The following is a 3,407-nucleotide window of genomic DNA, read 5'->3' on the forward strand; positions in this document are numbered from 1 at the left end:
AGGGAACCGAGTCAGTTATGGAAGAAATTTCAGATAGCAAAGGATGTATTGGAATGAAACTAAAATAAGAAACTCAAATTTATATTGCGGATTGCTTGTCCATAACTGCATATTCACGGTAAGGACAGTCTCTACGCATTTGCGTCTCCTTCTGACATCGTCCAGGTTGCAGTCAGCTAGAGGAATCAGCAGGGATCCTTTTTTGGACTCGCTCGTGGTGCACAGTAGGAAGGCTGAGTTTTCAGGGCTGGTCTCAATACACCCCGCCGTCGCCGAGATTAATTCCTCAGCTGCTGACTCAACAAGAAAGTGAACATTAGGCAATGAAGTAACCATCTTTAGAATGGCACCACTGACACATGCCACTAGAACGTTCTTCTGTCTGTCTTCATAGCACGTCGCATCCTCAACGATTTCCTTAACTACTTCGACTAAGGAGAATTCAGGATGTACAGGACTCTGCACAATAGGTATTTTAAAGTCTACATCTTCGCCTCTGGCGGCAGCAGAGGTGCCGACTAAAGCGATGGCACAGACGCTTGATACAATTAGTTTAAACATCTTGTATGTATGTATTAGTTCTATATTCTTTTCCAAAGTGTTCACAGTTGGCTGGTATAAATGATGATTGAATAACGCTTCCGCTTTTATATTTATATTATTCATTTGACTTGCTCGAAGCTCAAGGCTGATCTTGACCCATCCGCGGTGTAAATAAGTGAAACTAACACCGTTTTCAAACCGCACTATCCTTGACGCGAACATGGATATATAAACAAGCAATCCACATTCCGAATAGAATATGATCAATTCAACTTTGGCTATATCAAGGGTTTTTCTTGAACCATGACACGTCAGTGAACAAGGTTGTGATGTGGGTCCGCTATTCGCTGAAAGAAATCGAGATAATCAGTAGATTCCCTCGGGAATGACAGCAAACAGAACACCTGTTTAACAAAAGTATTTTATAAATAAAACATGTAGAGATCACCTGAATTGTATTTGTTGAGGTACATTTTGTGGGTCAGGTGCGTGTGCACAAGAAGATTTTGTCGATATTAATGAATACGTACTGTTAAAATAGAGACTGTCTAGGTTGATTAGAGCTCGTTTTCATTTGGTTCCGAAAGGCGTACTCGAAGACGTAAACTCAGAAGTTCGTTCACAACCCATGATCTACATATAGCAAAATCAAAATTTTTATACGCAGATGATGTTAGATCTTCACGCCATACAGTATTGTCCTGTGTGCAATACAGGCCCCGTGCTCGTAACCAGGGCACTGTGACGGATCTTGATTGATTTTCTGAGATTCACTGGAAGAGCCGTTGTAAAACGTTGCCAATCGCGCGACTATAGACCCTCTTTGACTACGGGAGGGTAAACAGCTATTTGGTACACACTTGGTATTGAAGCAGGTGTTAGTTTGCCATTTGACATATGATATTCGAACGCAAACGCCAAAAGCATACACTGTCAGTGCAGCGTGACCTTATAATTAAGCTAACATGCAAGGTTCATCATGCGGAGATATAGAGATCGCGTGCGATTTGTGCTGCAGCATAGACTTCAATCAGACACTCTTGTGTGAAATAACCGATTCATTCTCACTCACTCTACCTCACCAAGGTGCGAGGCATATCGATATTAGTATATCATCCCCCAGAGAACTCAATATCGTCTATTATTTTTAACTAACCTAATCTACCTTCCTTCAACTGTACGCAGTTACTTCGCCTCTCTTTTAGACTGTCGTTTACTAGACTATGACCATACATGTACAAGTTATGTACAAGTTAACGAACACACATTAACGTGAGATCGGTAGATATACAGAGCACTGGCCGTGGTCATACAAACTACACTGATCACTTATACGTTAACTTTATTACTGGGGTATATACAGAGTTTCGGTCACAGTCCCCAGTCGACTATTATGGTTGGTGGCTGTCCCTGGGTATCCACTGATGACTCACAACCCAAATGCATTAGTCCATTCGGGTTCTGACGGTTCTGGTGGTGATTTTGTCCTTCTCACTGCATCATCGGATATTGAGGGAGTATCACAGGATAGCATCGTACTTAGCCATATACTGAGACAACACGCTATCATACTGTGTATGTTAGTGAATACTGAGACAACACGCTATCATACTGTGTATGCTAGTGTCTAAAATACATATGATAAGGTTTTAAGGGGGTGTACAGTTTCCTAAACCCTAAAACATTACGTGTACAAGATTACATGAATACATATCGAATACTCACATCACGTCTACAATGGTACATCGACAATGACTGCTCGCATTACGTGTACAACACTACATATATAATGGCTACTCACCTAACGTGTACACTACTAAGTGTTTCATTTATTTACAATACGTGCACGGACATATACAATGGCAACTCACAATAATTGTGCAATACTACATATATACGGGTTATTCACTTTAAGTGTACAACGGTACAAATATAATGGATACTCAAATAGCGTATACAACGCTACATTTATATTGGTTACTCACATTACTTGTACAATGGTACATATACAATAGTGACTCACATTACGTGTGAAATTCTATACATATATATATATATATAAATGTATTGGTTGCCCACGTTACGTGTACGATGATATATGTGTACTAGTTACCTGCATTACGCGTACAATATTACATATACGCGTGCAACTCTACATGTATATTGCTTACATACATTAAATGTACGATGATATATATGTACTAGTTACCTGCATTACGCGTACAATATTACATATACTCGTTACGTGTGCAACACTACATGTATATTGCTTACATGCATTACGTGTACGATGATATACATGCACTGGTTACCTGCATTACGCATACAATATTACATATACTCGTTACGTGTGCAACACTACATGTATATTGCTTACATGCATTACGTGTACGATGATATATATGTACTAGTTACCTGCATTACGCGTACAACACTACATATATACATATGCTGGTTACATACATTACGTGTACAATGCAACCCCAACCACTGACGGCATCTCTGTCTACAGCGTTGACCAGTGCTTGTGAGATGGTCTCAAATAAATCCTCCGGCTCCTGTGGGTTGTTTCAGAGCAGAAGATATGAACGAATTGTCAATACAAACAAAATCCTGATTGAAAGTATGAGCTATGCTCAGACCGTAGAGAGCAGGATAGGTACATCAGTTATACTGCGATGTTTTAAGTGTGTGCGAGTATGCACGAATAGGATCTCCCGCTCTATATATGTACCTGTACACATAGTAAATAACATAAAGATGACAAGTATATTGTGTGCACGCGTCTGTATCGGCACCAGAAAGGCATGAACGCAAAAACAACAACGTCACACAAAGAATGTACATACACACACACATATATA

The 3,407-nt window shown here is 39.9% G+C and overlaps 1 protein-coding gene across 1 annotated transcript; it reads right to left on the bottom strand.

Moving 5' to 3' along the window:
- Positions 1-15: 15 nt before the first annotated feature.
- Positions 16-561, bottom strand: SARC_12461 (hypothetical protein; the record flags this gene model as incomplete). Its single annotated transcript, XM_014293433.1, has 1 exon — positions 16-561. The coding sequence occupies one exon, from the start codon at positions 559-561 to the stop codon at positions 16-18; it is 546 nt and encodes a 181-aa protein (XP_014148908.1).
- Between the last annotated feature and the right edge of the window lie 2,846 nt (positions 562-3,407).

This window comes from Sphaeroforma arctica, assembly GCF_001186125.1.
Source record: "Sphaeroforma arctica JP610 unplaced genomic scaffold supercont1.2319, whole genome shotgun sequence".
NCBI classification, from domain to species: domain Eukaryota; class Ichthyosporea; order Ichthyophonida; genus Sphaeroforma; species Sphaeroforma arctica.